The sequence below is a fragment of the Nomascus leucogenys genome, chromosome 8 (genome assembly GCF_006542625.1).
Source record: "Nomascus leucogenys isolate Asia chromosome 8, Asia_NLE_v1, whole genome shotgun sequence".
Classification (NCBI taxonomy): domain Eukaryota; kingdom Metazoa; phylum Chordata; class Mammalia; order Primates; family Hylobatidae; genus Nomascus; species Nomascus leucogenys.
In genome coordinates this window covers 1,046,607-1,061,784 of record NC_044388.1, presented here as the reverse complement: position 1 = coordinate 1,061,784, position 15,178 = coordinate 1,046,607, and the positions used below count along the sequence as shown (strand labels likewise).

The 15,178-nt window shown below is 41.8% G+C and overlaps 1 protein-coding gene and 1 pseudogene across 3 annotated transcripts in view; both read right to left on the bottom strand.

The window, feature by feature from the left end:
• TFCP2 (transcription factor CP2) overlaps nucleotides 1-15,178 on the bottom strand; it is a 77,860-nt gene that overhangs the window by 17,702 nt on the left and 44,980 nt on the right. For 2 of the 3 annotated variants that reach the window (XM_003252135.4, XM_012508397.2), the window contains exons 2-4: nucleotides 7,171-7,322; nucleotides 6,223-6,299; nucleotides 4,248-4,353 (exon numbers count right to left, since the gene is read on the bottom strand). In XM_003252135.4, coding sequence (XP_003252183.1) covers nucleotides 4,248-4,353; nucleotides 6,223-6,299; nucleotides 7,171-7,322 — 335 coding nt within the window. Of the gene's footprint in view, nucleotides 1-4,247; nucleotides 4,354-6,222; nucleotides 6,300-7,170; nucleotides 7,323-7,430; nucleotides 7,665-15,178 lie in introns of those variants that run through there. The other variant, XM_030816542.1, reaches the window with a different exon arrangement.
• On the bottom strand, nucleotides 12,972-13,757 carry LOC105740150 (annotated as a pseudogene).

The following is a 15,178-nucleotide window of genomic DNA, read 5'->3' as shown; positions in this document are numbered from 1 at the left end:
GCATCTGTAATCCCAGCTACTTGAGAGGCTGAGGCAGAGAGAACTGCTTGAACCAGGGAGGTGGAGGTTGCAGTGAGCCAAGATTGTGCCATTGCACTCCAGCCTGGGTGACAGAGCAAGACTGTCTCAAAAAACAAAAAATCATTTTTAAATTGACAAATAATAATTGTACACATTCATGGGCTATATAGTGATGTTTCAATACATATAATGCATAGTGATCAGATCAGGGTAATCAGCATATTCATTGTCTCAAGCATCTGTCATTTCTTTGTGTTGGGAATGTTCAGTATCCTCCTTCTAGCTTAAAATATGGCAATTTAAAGGCAGTTTCCTTTTAATTTGCTAAAATCCTATATAAGGTGGATTAAGTCTACACTATCATGAAAACTGTAACTTATAATCTATTTCAACTACAGTTTTAAAATTAGTTTCATTGCCAAAAGCACATTAAGAGGATTGCTATTGAAGGGGTGCAGCAGAGTGTCTATATGAAGGTAGAAAGCATTATATCACGAATGGAAGTGGGAAAATTTTAACATAAAGATTGATGCAGGCCAAGCATGGTGGCTCATGCCTGCAATCCCAGTACTTTGGGAGGCCAAGGCGGGTGGATCATTTGAGGTCAGGAGTTCGAGACCAGCCTGGCCAACATGGTGAAAACTTGTCTCTACTAAAAATATAAAAATTAGCTGGGCGTGGTGGCAGATGCCTAAAATCACAGCTACTCAGGAGTCTGAGGCACGAGAATGGCTTGAACCCGGGAGACAGAGGTTGCAGTGAGCCGAGATCGTGCCATTGCACTCCAGCCTGGATGACAGAGTGAGACTCTTTGTCTCAAAAAAAAAAAAAAACAAAAAAAAAGATGGTTGATGCTGACTTACCAAGTCATCAAATAATCCTATAACAGAGTGACAAATCTTTACTTAAAAGGGAAGCAAGAATTAATGGGTTTGAGTAGAACTTTTCTTTCCATTCCACACAGCAGGTATTCAAATAGCATTCCCTGATTTCTCCTATTAATGATCAAACTGGGGAGTTAAGGCCAGGTAATATGTATTATCAGAACTGTGGTATAACTATAGTACTGTTTTGGTATCAATGATTTAAACAATAAAGCATCAAGTGGGTCCCACTCCACAATATTAGTTGTGTTAGATTCATCTTAAGGTCAATTTATCATACAGATTATCAGGATCACTGCATGAGAACCAATGTTTTCTCAGGTAAAATTAGTAGCAGTTAAATTTTTTTTAACAACTATATTTACCAAAAGGAAATTTTAACCAGTTAGAAATCAGAGATGCAGATACTAGGAAAAGTGACTGCATATGTATTTGTGAAGATCTTTCCTTTATACCCTATGACTTAAGAAAAACAAATTCTACTCTGTGTAGCAACGTGGGAAGACAAAACTTAACTGCAAACCAAGTGACATAGCTTCTAATACCAGAACTCCCACTTTAGTGCCTGGTTCTCAGGCACTAGTAAAATGAAGGAACTTTCAGCATGCTGGGGAAAAACGTCTGCCCCTCTTTACAAACGCAAAACAAAATATCAGATCCTGAGCAGCCAAAACAATCGTGAAAAAGAACAAAGTTGGAGGTCTCATGCTTCATGACTTCCAAACTGACTATAAAGCTACACTTAGCAAAATAGTGAGGTATAGGCATAAAGACAGACATTTAAACAAATGGAATAGCATAGAGAGCCTAGAAATAAGTCTTCAATTATATGGTCAAATGAGTTTTCACAAGGGTGCAAGACCATTCAGTGGGGGAAAGAACAGTCTTTTCAACAAACGGTGTGGAGAAAACTGGGTATCCACATGCAAAAGAATGAAGTTGGGCCCTTACCTTGTACCATATACAAACATGAACTCAAAATGGATCTGTGACCTGAATATAAGACCTAAAACCATAAAACTCTTAGGAGAAAACATATGGGAAAAGCTTCTTGGCAATGAATTTGGCAATGATTTCTTGGATGTGGCACCAAAAGCACAGGCAATTAAAAAAAATTAGATAAATTGGACCACCTCAATGTAAAACTTTACTGCATGAACGGATAGTATCAACATCGTAAAAAAGCAACCCACAGAATAAGAGAAAATATTTGCATGTGATATATCTGCTATGGGGTTAATATCAGAATATTTTAAAAATTCCTTCAACTCAATAACAAAAAAAAAAATCCAATTCAATAATGGGCAAAAGACTTGAATAGACATTTCTCCAAAGAAAATACATAAATGGCAGGCCGGGAGCCCTGGCTCACACCTGTAATCCCAGCGCTTTGGGAGGACAAGGCAGGTGGATCACCTGAGGTCAGGAGTTCAAGACCAGCCTGGCCAACGTGGCGAAACTCTGTCTCTACTAGAACACAAAAATCAGCTGGATGTGGTGGCGGGCACCTGTAATCCCAGCTACTCGGGAGGCTGAGGCAGGAAAATCGCTCAAACCCGGGAGGTGGAAGTTGTAGTAAGCCAAGATCGTGCCACTGCACTCCAGCCTGGGTGACAGAGGGAGACTCCATCTCAAAAATAAATAAATAAATAAATAAATAAATAAAAATCAATAAATAACTAAATAAAATATATAAATGGCCAATAAGCACATGCAAAGATGCTTGACATCACTAATCACCAGGGAAATGCAAATCAAAACCACAATGAGATACTACTTCACAACCATCAGAATGGATATTATCAAAAAATAGAAAGCAACAGGCCAGGTGCGGTGGCTCACGCTTCTAATCCCAGCACTTTGGGAGGCCGAGGCGGGCAGATCAAGAGGTCAAGAGATTGAGACTACCCTGGCCAACATGGTGAAACCCCGTCTCTACCAAAAACACAAAAATTAGCTGGGCATGGTGGCGCATGCCTGTAAACTCGGAGGCTGAGGCAGGAGAATCACTTGAACCTGGGAGGCAGAGGTTGTGGTGAGTTGATATCGCACCATTGCACTCCGGCCTGGGTAACAAGAGTGAAACTCTGTCTCAGGAGAAAAAAAAAAAAGGAAAGCAACAAGTGTTGTTAAGGATTGGAGAAACTGGAACCTTTTTTTTTTTTGAGACAGAGTCTCGCTCTGTCACCCAGGCTGGAGTGCAGTGGTGTGGTCTTGGCTCACTGCAAGCTCTGCCTCCCGGGTTCACACCATTCTCCTGCTTCTGCCTCCCAGGTAGCTGGGACTACAGGCGTCCGCCACCACGCCCAGCTAATTTTTTTGTATTTTTAGTGGAGACGGGGTTTCACCGTGTTAGCCAGGATGGTCTCGATTTCCTGACCTCATGTTCTGCCCACCTTGGCCTCCCAAAGTTTTGGGATTACAGGCGTGAGCCATAGCGCCCGGCTGAAATTGGAACCTTTCAGTACTGCTGGTAGAAATGTAAAATGTGTAGTCACTGTGGAAAGCAATATAGTGGTTTCTAAAAAAAATTTAAGATAGAGTTACCATATGACCCAGCAATTCCATTTCTGGATATCTATCCAAAAGAATTAAAAGCAGAGACTCAAACACATATTTGTACATCCATGTTCATAGCAGCATTATTCACAATAGCCAAAAAATGGAATCAAATTAAATGCCTATCATGGGATGAATGGATAAACAAAGTGTGATATATACACACAATGGAATATTATTCAGCCTTACATGGGAAGGAAATGCTAATGTATGCTACACCATGAACCTTGAAAACATTATGCTAAGTGAAAAATGCCAGTCACAAAAGGATAAATACTGTATGATTTCATTTATGCAGTACTTAGTAGTCCAATTCATAGAGACAGAAAGGAGAATAGTGGTTACCAGGGGCTGTGAAAAAGGGAGAATGGGGAGTTGTTGTTTAACAGGTACAGACTTCCAGTTTTGCAGATGAGAAAAGTTCTGGAGATGGATGATAGTGATGGTTACACAATAATGTGAATGTACTTAATGTTACTGAACTATCCACTTAAAAATGGTTAAAATGATAACTTTTATGTAATGTATATTTTACCACAACTTAAAAAACAACAAAATCAACCTGTAGTTGCGATGGAACTAAAGTGTTTACACTTCCAACTTCAATTTTGATACCATTTTAACTTGTATTTCTTAAAATTTTTTATGCTTAGTAAATAATTTCAAGGTTTATGCTAATTGAGCCTCTCAAGCATATGAATCAAGGTAAATGTCAAATAAAGAAAACCAACTCTGGGTCCATAGCTAAAGGCATTCCCTAGGCAATAGATTCTCTTAACTCACCTATGTCAAGAATTCTGTCTCCAGGTCGGTTCCATCTCCAGCCCTCTAGCTGCTGATGCTCAGTGTACTGAAGCCTTCTGTCATGGAACACCACACGGAATATACTCTAAAAGGATACAACAAAATCAGATGATAACAAGACCTCTTGAAAATCAGTGCTGACAAAGAAAAACTAGCAGGACTCACTGCCAGTTGGTTTCTAAACACAATCTAAAATTATTTTTCTTAAGATCTGTTTCACTCTAAAACCAATATCATACTAAGTGCTATTTCAGGATAAAATTTTATAATTTCTCAGATATAATCTTTTATTTTTATTTTATTTTATTTTTTGAGACGGAGTCTCGCTCTGTCGCCCACGGAGTCTCGCTCTGTTGCCCAGGCTGGAGTGCAGTGGCGCAATCTCGGCTCACTGCAAGCTCTGCCTCCCGGGTTCACGCCATTCTCCTGCCTCAGCCTCTCCGAGTAGCTGAGACTACAGGCGCCCGCCACCATGCCTGGCTAATTTTTTTTGTATTTTTAGTAGAGACAGAGTTTCACCGTGGTCTCGATCTCCTGACCTCGTGATCCGCCCGCCTCAGCCTCCCAAAGTGCTGGGATTACAAGCGTGAGCCACCGCGCCTAGCTCTTTCATTTATTTTTTTTTTGAAACAGATTTCGCTCTTGTTGCCCAGGCTGGAATGCAATGGTGTGATCTCGGCTCACTGCAACCTCCGCCTCCTGGGTTCAAGGAATTCTCCTGCCTCAGCCTCCTGAGTAGCTGGGATTACAGGCATGTGCTACCACACCTGACTAATTTTGTATTTTTTGTAGAGACAGGGTTTCCCCATGTTGGTCAGGCTGGTCTCAAACTCCCAACCTCAGGCGATCCGCCCGCCTCAGCCTCTTAAAGTGCTGGGACTACAGGCGTGAGCCACCGCACCCAGCCAATTTCTCAGACAGAATCTTTATAGTTAACTGGTACCATATTTAAAACTTGGCTTAAACTTCAGTCCGATGGTAACTAGGAATAAAGTACTCCTGTCTGAAGCATTTCTGCACGCCTCTTCTGTTACACCACGGCCTATCTGGCTTAGCTCTTCAGATGTATATGAAAGACTCACCAAGTCCTCCGCTTGCTAACCCACCATACAACCTGTAAACACTGAGGGTAGGTAAAGCCTGTTTCCATCAACTTTCCTTTTGTTACTCTTACTTTGTAGAAGTGCCTATTAATTCCTCCCACCACCTTTTGACAAAATTCCTCTGTTTCAATTGTGCTGTGAATTATCAAAATCCAAACTGTTAATCTAGACTAAGACAACTGCTCTTCATCAAAGTAGCTTCTGTTTTCCTCACTATAAGACTAAGTATCGGCCGGGCGCGGTGGCTCAAGCCTGTAATCCCAGCACTTTGGGAGGCCGAGGCGGGCGGATCACGAGGTCAGGAGATCGAGACCACGGTGAAACCCCGTCTCTACTAAAAATACAAAAAATTAGCCGGGCGTGGTGGCGGGTGCCTGTAGTCCCAGCTACTCGGAGAGGCTGAGGCAGGAGAATGGCGTGAACCCGGGAGGCGGAGCTTGCAGCGAGCCGAGATCGCGCCACTGCACTCCAGCCTGGGTGACAGAGCGAGACTACGTCTCCAAAAAAAAAAAGACTAAGTATCAAAAAAGACACTGAGGCTTCTCTAAAGATGTCAAGGAGGTTACTTTACTCCACCCAAAAGAACTTCACTGAGCCAGGGGTGATTACCCTGGATGGGGAGTGCTAAGCGTTCTATTTCTGCAGCTCTGAAAAATTCATGTGAATAGTGGGGCTTACTCTGACCGCAAAGAAATAACACATCAGCTTACTACTCTGCCAACAAATTACTGCAGGCAAGAGATACCATTAAGCCATTGGAAGCAAAAGAACATTAACAACAACAACAAAATTTAAAATCCCAAAAGGATTAGTCAAAAATATTGTACAGAAGAATGATTTATTCGTTTTACCTTCACCAATTTGCCATTAATTTCTGGAAGTTCTCCAAGTTTCCTATTGTCTAGCATTCGAATTTCATAAGACTGTCCTAGAAGAAAAAGTAATTACATATTATATTCATCACAAATTAACTTTGCTAGATTCAGAAAGAATAAAATTCAGTTGGTTGAATATACAACAGTATAATAATATTATTAGTATTAGTAACAACAACCAGAAGCCTTTACTAGATGCTCAGCACTGTGCTAAGTATTGTCACACATTATCTCATTTAACTGATATACTTTTCTAAGGTATTATCAATCCCATTTTACAGACAAAGAAATTGAAACTTAAAAGAGTTTTAGCAACTTGTCCAAGGCCACACAACTGGTAAATAATAGAGCCAGGTAGAGTAATACTTCTCAGACAGTAACCAATGGGAGTGTCTAGAGAACATGATGAGGAAGAGGAAGCTGGACACTAAAAATGGATAGCTAAGCAAAAGAAGCTAGTAATAGATATCAAGTATGACATTAGAACTCAAATTTCTGAAGTAGGACTTCTAGTTTGATAGGCCACACTAGAAAGATCTAGTTTTTACATGTAAGTGTACCTAATAAAACATCATAAATGGCCGGGCACGGTGGCTCACGCCTGTAATCCCAGCACTTTGGGAGGCCGAGGCAGGCAAACCATGAGGTCAGGAGATCGAGATCATCCTGGCTAACACAGTGAAACCCTTTCTCTACTAAAAATACAAAAAAATTAGCCGGGTGTGGTGGTGGGTGCCTGTGGTCCCAGCTACTCAGGAGGCTGAGGCAGGAGAATGGTGTGAACCTGGGAGGCGGAGCTTGCAGTGAGCCAAGATGGCACCACTACACTCCAGCCTGGGCGACTCCGTCTCAAAAAAAAAAAAAAAAAAAAATCATAAATACAGTAGGCCTGCAATAGTACTAATGAATGAGGAAGCATCTAACCTTGATTGAGATACGTTAGGGTTTCATCATGGAGTTTCACTGCTGGAGAGGTAGCAGCACAAAGCACATATTGAAAAGGCAGGATTTTATTCTCATTATCAGGAGGCAAACTCGACTCTTCTTGCTTAAAAATGGGCAATGCGAGGACATCACTAAAATAAAACAAATGACTCACATTAATACCTGGCAGTGGTGCAAAGGCAGGTTTATTGCTGAATAATTTAACTGCAATGCTTTGGAAAGTCATAAACATTACTCACCGTGGTGGAGTTTCATCCCAACAATTCCATTTAGATTACCTGCTGTGATATCCCCCAACCCCCTGACCACAACAGTATGGGTGATGACAGATATTCACTGCTAAAACCACTAAGTGTTAAAGAGAATATTTCTAGGAATCATAGACAGGGGTTCCTAAAAGGACTCTGGAAATTATAAACAGAGTTCTAAAATGTATAAATCTAGGACACTCAGTAATGTCTTCATTCTCAGAAAGGCAACAACTATACTATCTATATAATCATATCAGCTGATTTACTATAAGGACTAAAATAACTTCTACAATTCCTTAGAAGCCACATGAAAAGGACAAATCAATAAAGAGTATGTATTTCAAGGTCATCTTACATTCTGTGGAATAACAACTAATATTGAGATGTTCCTACAAACCATTTCCTCTAAGAAAAAGCTTTTTGTATCTATCAGTTTATCTAAACTTGCAAACCAAAGACACACACCCATCCTTTGTCAGTGGGAATATAAAACCACACTCTCATCCTTTTGTCAGTAGGAATGTACAATGACATAAAACACTTTAGGAAAAGGTTTGGCAGTTTTTTATAAAATTAAACATGCAGCCAGGCACAGTGGCTCACGCCTGTAATCCCAGTAATTTGGGAGGCCGAGGTGGGCAGATCACCTAAGGTCCGGAGGTGGAAACCCGCCTGACCAACGTGGCGAAACCCTGCCTCTACTAAAAATACAAAATTAGCTGGGAGTGGTGGTGCATGCCTGCAATCCCAGCTACTCGAGAGGCTGAGGCAGGAGAACTGCTTGAACCCAGGAGGTGGAGGTTGCAGTGAGCCGAGATGGTGCCATTGCACTCCAGCCTGGGCAACAAAGGCGAAACTCTGTCTCAAAAAAAAAAATTAATTAAAAAAATTAAATTAAATTAACCATGCATCTATTGACCCAGCAATTCCACCCATTGGTACTCATCCAAGAAAAATGAAAATGTAAGTCCACCCAAGACTTGTTATAAATGTTCCCAGCATAAAAGCAAAAACTAGGCCAGGTGCTCAAGCCTGTAATCCCAGCACTTTGGGAGGCCGAGGCAGGTGGATCACCTGAGGTCAGGAGTTTGAGACCAGCCTGGCCAACGTGGTGAAACCCCGTCTCTACCAAAAATACAAAAATTAGCTGGGTGTGGTGGCACATGCCTGTGGTCCCAGATACTTGGGAGGCTGAGGCAGGAGAATCACTTGACCTCAGGAGGCAGAGGTGCAGTGAGCCAAGATCACGGCACTGCACTCCAGCCTGGGGAACAAAGCAAGACTCTATATCAAAAAAAAAAAAAAAAGAACAACAACAATAAAAAAAAATAAAAACTGGAAAGAACCTAAATGTTCATGAGTAAGAGAACGGATGTACAAACCGTGGTATATCCATACAATGGACTACTCAGTGAAACAAAGGAATGCAACACAGATGAATCTCACAGATATAATGCTCGACAAAAAAAGCCGGACACAAAGAATGCATAATGCATGGTTCTGATGACAGCCTAAAACAGGCAGAGCCAAAGAGAACAATGGTTTCCTGATGGGGCAGGGGATGACTTGGAAGGTATATAAGGGAACTTTGTAGGGAGATAAAAATGTTTTATACTATGATAGTTCTGCTACACAGTTGTAACTGTAACAGCTTATTTTTGCATCTCATTGTATATGAATTTTACCTAAAAAAAAATTTTTTGAGTAGAGGATGGGGAATAGGTAGAAGTAAAAATAAAAGAGGGCTAGGTATGGTGGCTCATGGCTGTAATTCCAGCACTTTGGGAGGCCAAGGCAGGTGGATCACTTGAGGCCAGGAGTTCAAGACCAGCCTGGCCAACATGGTGAAACCCCATCTCTACTATTAATAAAAATACAAAAATTAGATGGGTGTGGAGACACACACCTGTAATCCCAGCTATGTAGGAGGCTGAGGACGAGAATTGCTTGAGCCGAGATTGTGCCACTGCACTCCAGCCTGGGTGACAGAGCAAGACTGTGTCTCCAAAAAAAAAAAAAAGGTAAAAAGAGTAGTAACATGTTAATGACTTTTAAAGCAAGGTGATGAGTACAAGAGGGTTCATCATATTATTCTATTTACTTTATATATGTTTGAAATTTTCCACAGTAAAGTTTCTTTAAAAAAATAAAAAATATATATAGGCCACAGAGTAATTCTGGGTACAAAAGAAAAGGAACGGGGTACATGAAATAAAAGAAATAATTAAGATTCCCTTGGCTAGGCACGGTATGGCTCATGCCTGTAATCCCAGCACTTTGGGAGGCCAAGGGGGGCAGATCACTTGAGGTCAGGAGTTTGAGACCAGCCTGGCTAACATGGTAAAACCCCGTCTCCACTAAAAGTACAAAAATTAGCCAGGCGTGTTGGCGTGCACCTAGTCCCAGCTACTTGGGAGGCTGAGGCAGGAGAATCACTTGAACCCGGGAGGTGGAGGTTGCAGTGAGCCGTGATCGTACCACTGCACTGAAGCCCGGGAGACAGAGTGAGACTCCATCTCAAAAGAAAAAAAAAATATTCCCCCAAAAGATCAGAAATCAGGAATCCAGTTATTTATTTTTTTTTAGATGGTCTCGCTCTGTCTCCCAGGCTTGAGTGCAGTGGCACGATCTCGGCTCACTGCAACCTCCACCTCCCGGGTTCAAGTGATTCTCCTGCCTCAGCCTCCTAAGTAGCTGGGACTACAGGTGCACGCCACCACATCCAGCTAACTTTTGTATTTTCAGTAGAGACAACACCATGTTGGCCAGGCTGGTGTCAAACTCCTGACCTCAAGTGATCTGCCCACCTCAGCCTTCCAAAGTGCTATGATTATAGGCATGAGCCACCACACCCAGGCCAGTGATTCTTGTTAACATTCCCCATGTTCAAAATGGAATACATTGAAACCTTTACCTATAATTTAAATATTAAGCTTCTAAAGAGACAAAAATGCTTTTTTTTTAACCATTCACAGATGAAAAAGCAATTCTTTATATGTACCTATATCCCTCACCTGTATACACATTTTCCCCAATACATCAGATTACAGGGTCACTACCTTCAGGCAAAGACACTATTGACAGAAAGTTGACTACACTCTTGTGAATTTTACAGACAATATTATAAATTATTACTGGAAAATAAAACAAGTAGCAAATGTTCTGATTATTGACTTCACACACAGGTATAATACAAATTTACTGGCATGAACACTAAAAAATGGAGGGGTGGAAGAGAAGAAAATTTTTCTTTCTGTTGATGTCTGAATATAAATGTTATTATTTGAATCCAGAAAGACTAGATGCAAACCAGTTTTCATGAAACAGTTTTCTTTTTTTTCTTTTCTTTTTTCTTTTTTTTTGAGACAGAGTCTCCCTCTGTCACCCAGGCTGGAGTGCAGTGACACCATCTCGGCTCATTGCAACCTCTGCCTCCTGGGTTCAAGTGATTCTCCTGCCGCAGCTTCCCGGGTAGCTGGGATTACAGGCACCTGCTACCACGCTCAGCTAATTTGTATATTTTTAGTAGAGACAGGGTTTCACCATGTTGGCCATGCTGGTCTCGAACTCCTGACCTCAGGTAATCTGCCCACCTCGGCCTCCCAAAGTGCTGGGATTACAGATGTGAGCCACCACACCCAGCCTATGAAACAATTTTCTAATCGTTAGAAAATATTTCAAAGGCCAGAAACACAAAAGGCACTTTCTTTTGCTTAGGCTTTGCTCACATGAGTTAAGAGTGGAGAATGCTGAGGGAATCCTTCTTCCTGTCCATATTAATTTTTTTCCACATGAAACATATTATTGTTCCCTTGAGACTATTTACAACTGTAGAAACATAGAGTTTTCTAAAAAATTACTCTGTTCTAATTGTTTTATTTCTCCAGATCAGGAAGTTACCAGTGCTCTCATAACAAAAAGTATAGAAAATAAAGTAAAACACCACAAAACTTAACACAGTGTTAGCACTTCTAAGCCTTTACTACCTTATCATTCTCAAATATATCACATCTGATGATTCCTTAAAAAGATTAGTAAAAGATTACCAGATTTCAAGGCAAACAGGATTTTGAAACATAGCAATAGTTCAACCTTTATGAATGTAGGGTGGTTATTTTTTCTTCTCAAGTATCACTTCCAACCAAGGTTAATAAACAGCAACCATTCCTAGTCTTCTCGGGACCATGTGGCATTACACCTAACCCATGACTAAGCAAAGGACTGCCATCTGGGGCTGGAATTCTAAAACTGATTCTCAAAGTTACCCCTAAAATTAACTCAAAACAGTACAGCCAAACCAAATACACAAGACTCTATTTCCTCATCAAACACTTTAAGATCTATAAACCCCAAACATATTTCAGTTATTCATATTCTTGCTACACTGCATTTCTTTTAGTCTGCTGCAGGAGCAAACGTACCATTCAGTTCCACATTCCTAGAGATAGAGGTTAAAGGTCACTGTAAATATAATTCTAGGCCCCTATTTATACCAAAACAAAAACAAGTGCATCTAGAAAGAAACAACTTTGGAAATACAAAAGTCTGCTCTTCCTCAGAGGCGAGTTTAGAAAAGGAAAACCCAAACCCATTCTGGTAGATTCTAAGTAGTTGCTGCCAATGTACAATTTAACATTTTATTATATTTTCTGATTGCTTTATGTATTTAATTCATTTCTTTTTAATTTTTATTTTTTGTAGAAATGGAGGTCTTGCTATGTTGCCCAGAGTGGTCTCAAACTCCAAGCCTCAAGTAGTCCTCCCACCTCTTCTCCCAAAGTGTTGGGATCACAGGCATGGGCCACTGTGCCTGGATTAATTCATTTCAATGAACCATAAGCTATTTGAAAGGAAGACTTCTCTTTCCTGTTCTTAGTGAATATTCACTGATATGATGTATACTTTTGTTCTGTGAAATAAAAATTATAGGAGGTCACTAAACTCCTATACTAGGCCCCAACAAGGCAGACTAAAAATAAAAATGGAGTCATTCACCTTAAGGTCTACATCGCTAAACCTAAATTAAGCTATGTTATCTTCTAAGAAATCAAGAGAGAGAGAACACCTAATTTCCCAAACAGGACAGTTTAAATCTTCAAACAGCATGACAATGAAGTTCCCTCTGCTTTAATCCTCACACAAAAACAGTAGCCTGAAGTAACCTGATGTTAACCAACGAGCTACTTTTTTTTTTTTTTTCTTTTTTGAGGGGGTCTCACTCTGTCACCCAGGATGGAGTACAGTGGCGTGATCAAAGCTCACTGCTGCCTTCAACTCCTGGGTTCAAGGGATCCTCCAGCCTCAGCCTCCCAAGTAGCTGGGACTACAGGTGTGCACTACCGTGTCTGGCTAATTCTTAAATTTTTTATAGAGATGGGGTCTCATCATGTTGCTCAGACTGGTCTTGAACTCCCGAGCTCAAGCTCTTCTCTCTTAGCCTCCCAAAGTGCTAGAAAATTGCAGGCATGAGCCACCTGGCCCAACTAATCGGTTATTTTTTTCTTTTCATCTTTTTTTTTTTTTAAGAGTTCTGAAGTGATTTTACTTTTATTTCCTTCACTTTAAGCCAATTATGAAATTTCAGTGATTTCTGGGGTGGGGAGATAAGGCAGTGTTAAGAATCATTGGGGCTGTGGCCCAGTCAGCCTGCGGAGGTGCAGGCAGGGTGGGCCCTCATGGGGCAGCCGGAGGAGCACAGACTGCCCCGCCGGCAGGGAGGTCATATTCCGAGAGCGTGAGGGCTGTTACGCAATGTCCTCTGCGGCTTCCAACTTGCACAGCTCGATCAGGCCGTCCCCTGCGGTGGCCAATGAGTTGGCCATCAGCTCAGCTGCCTTGGAGTCGCCCTCAGCAGAGATCATGGCCGCCTCTTTCCGCTGCTCAGCCTTTTCCATCACAAATCTGGCCCTCTCTGCTTCCTGCTGAGCCACCTGTTTGGCTTCCACTGCTTCTGTGAACTCCTTCCCAAAGGTCAGATATGTCAAGGACACGTCGTCCAGGATGAGCCCAAATGTGGCTGCTTGCTCCGTAAGGTCGTTGCTCACCTGCCTGGAGACCAGCTCTCCCTGGGTGATTACTTCTCCAGCATCGAAGCGAGCCAACACTGACTTGAGGATCTCGGTCGTGATGGACGTCAGCACAGGCTCATCACAGTCCTCTCTGATGCTGGTGAAGATGCGAGGAAGTTGGCTAGCAACAGGCTGGAAGATGATGTGCAGTGTGATGTTGACATTCTGTAAATCTTTGCTACCAGTGATGACTAGTACGTTACATGGTGGAGAAAGGCAGTCAAAGATAATTGGTTTCTGTACCCATGGGATGAGAAAGTGAGTCCCCTACCACAATGTCCTGTCATTTTTGTCCTGGAATCAGTCAAAGATGACAGCTATGTACCCAACATCCACATTATATAAGGCAGAGTTCACAGGCCTCCTGCGACAGCTAAGACCAAGCCAAACTTACCATGGACTCAAACACTTTGGCTGCCGTGTTTTCTTCTGCGGGACCCTCTCACACTTGCTTCCACTCTGACCTCCATATGAATCAATCAGTTATTTTTCTATTGTTCTGTCTCCCTCTCCCAGCCTTATAAGAAAAAGTAACTTTGAAAAGTAACTAATATACTCTGTTCTTTGCTTCTGCTTTCTTTAGCCCTTCTGTCTAACCTCTTCTGCTCAGCTCACTGGAACAATTACTGTATTTTATGGAATGATGTCTTGCTCAATTCTAGAATCACAAAGAAAGCCAATTGAGATCTTTTAAATTTGCTGTAATTCTGTCCTTTGACAGGTTGTTTGCATTCACCAGAATACTCAGCACTATATACACTGTGATCATTTTGGAATTTTTGATCTTACCCTGTCTCTGATCAAAATATAAAGATATAGAAATCACAGGCTGGGCGTGATGGCTCATGCCTGTAATCCCAGCACTTTGGGAGGCTGAGGAGAGCGGATCACGAGGTCAGGAGATCAAGACCATCCTGGCCAACATGGTGAAACCCCACCTCTACTAAAAATGTAAAAATTGGCCAGGCACGGTGGCTCACGCCTGTAATCCCAGTACTTTGGGAGGCTGAGGCGGGTGGATCACGAGGTCAGGAGATCGAGACCATCCTGGATAACATGGTAAAACCCCATCTCTACTAAAAAAGACAACAAAAATTAGCCGGGTGTGGTGTTGGGCACCTGTAGTCCCAGCTACTCGGGAAGCTGAGGCAGGAGAATGGCGTGAACCTGGGAGGCGGAGCTTGTAGTGAGCCGAGATTGCGCTACTGCACTCCAGCCTGGGCAACAGAGCGAGACTCCGTCTCAAAAAAGAAAAAAAGAAAAGATATAGAAATCATACCTGTTAAAAGGATAAGTTGAGTATATGTTAAAAATGTATACCCCTAAATGGAAATCCACACCTGAGCATGGAGGCATAGCAGAAAGCAATTGAGTGAAAGTAAGAGGAACAGAAGCAATATCAGGAGTGATCTTTCTGGAATGTAACTAGGATTCCACAAAGAGCTGCTTCATGGTCCCCTGAGGTATAAATTACCCTTTTGAGAAAAGGCAGCCCTGAATGGTCTCTACTAATTCATAACTGTGGTTTAGCTTTCCTCCTTCAGGCCTACCAGCTGCTTGAGATGCTCTGTTCTAGAAAGAGCCTAGAAAAGGGAGAAGGAGAGGGTTGAAGAGTGTTACCTTGAGTAAGAAAGGCAGTAGATAGCATCTAAGGAACTTAGAAACTAA